The 1,366-nt window shown below is 37.3% G+C and overlaps 1 protein-coding gene across 1 annotated transcript; it reads right to left on the bottom strand.

Moving 5' to 3' along the window:
- Nucleotides 1–588: 588 nt before the first annotated feature.
- LOC139888845 (uncharacterized) lies at nucleotides 589–1,083 on the bottom strand. Its single transcript, XM_071871829.1, has one exon. The coding sequence runs from the start codon at nucleotides 1,081–1,083 to the stop codon at nucleotides 589–591; it is 495 nt and encodes a 164-aa protein (XP_071727930.1).
- Nucleotides 1,084–1,366: the final 283 nt, after the last annotated feature.

Genomic DNA, 1,366 nt, shown 5'->3' with positions numbered 1-1,366 from the left:
TCTCTGTTTTTTTTTTCCTTCTTCTTAGTCTTTGAGTTCTCCTTCATCTGGCCCTTCATAATTTGTACTTGTTCTTGTACTTATTAGCATTTGAAAAGGAGTTAGCATGTGAAGAAAGTTTTCTGGACATGCATTCAGATGCAAAGTGTCCTACCTTCCCACAATTATAACACTCATATTTGGGGATCTTTACTGACTTGCTTGCATACCTAGCGCTGGGTTTCTTGCTGATCCTAGATGGTTTACTGGTCCTACTACGGTTGATTTTCTTGAACTTCCTAGCCATTAATGTCATTTCCTCAGCAAACCCTTCAACATCATCACCATCACTGATTTTCTCGGACCCAGTCTCACTACCCTCATCATCCTCGGCTAACTCTTCTTCATCCATCAACTTTTGAACCAGCAAGGCCTTTTATGCCTTCTTTTTAGCAGCAGTAACAAGAGCAGTATCATCTGACTTAGTGAATTTTGAGGTGGTGGGGGCAGACTTAAAGTTTTCTTTTAATTTTAATTCACATTTTAATTCTGCTTTTTTATGGTTCCAAAGTGTACCATACAGAGATGACATATCAAATTCTTTAAAGTCTAGGTTTTTCTTAAGGGGTCGGTGACAGGTTTCCACTTAGCAGGTAGTGAGTCAATGAATTTTTTGACCTGTTCAAAGTCAGTATACGTGACTTTCAAGCTATCCAAGTCAGCAACTAGAGAGTTAAACCTAATGAAGGTCTGTTTCAAAGTCTCACTCTTATAAGCAAAGAAGGGCTCATATTCCCTTTTTAAAGCAATTATCTTGTTTTTCCTTACCTCAACTTTTCCATCGTAAGTGACATCAAAATAGTCTAAAATAGCTTTAGTAGTTGGTTTTCTCTTAATCAGTTTGAACACATGATTAGGTAAAGTGATAGGTATCATAGTTTTGATTTTAGGCTCAAGTCCAACACGACATTTATCCTCATCCACCCATCTAGATGGGGGAAGAACAACCTCTCTACCTTCAATGGCAGGAGTATCTACTGTAGCAGGCATACTATCAAGTGTTTCAGTAGGGATAAATGGACCATTGTTTGCAATACCAGGCATGAGTGGGTTAATAGGCTCAATGTGAAATATAAACCTATCTCTCCAAGTCTCATATTCATCTTCTTCAAACTTGGATGGTCTATTGGAAGAACCATTTTTTTGAGATAAGCTGAGTTACTATATGCAGCCACGAGATAATTCAGATCCAAGATATGAGAATATCAAGACTGAAGCTCTGATACCAGTTGTTGGTCCCGAAATAACAACATGAGTATTATAGAGGGGGCGAATAAAATTTATTTTCATTTAAACAGATAATTAAACAGTTAAGTACATTTAAACA

This window comes from Rutidosis leptorrhynchoides, chromosome 2 (genome assembly GCF_046630445.1).
Source record: "Rutidosis leptorrhynchoides isolate AG116_Rl617_1_P2 chromosome 2, CSIRO_AGI_Rlap_v1, whole genome shotgun sequence".
Classification (NCBI taxonomy): domain Eukaryota; kingdom Viridiplantae; phylum Streptophyta; class Magnoliopsida; order Asterales; family Asteraceae; genus Rutidosis; species Rutidosis leptorrhynchoides.
The sequence above is the reverse complement of the archived record's forward strand: the minus strand, read 5'-3'. Positions and strand labels throughout refer to the sequence as shown.

Bases quoted from the DNA above. Each gene is read 5' to 3' on its own strand.
- LOC139888845 (XM_071871829.1), bottom strand. From the start codon at position 1,083: ATGCCTGGTATTGCAAACAATGGTCCATTTATCCCTACTGAAACACTT.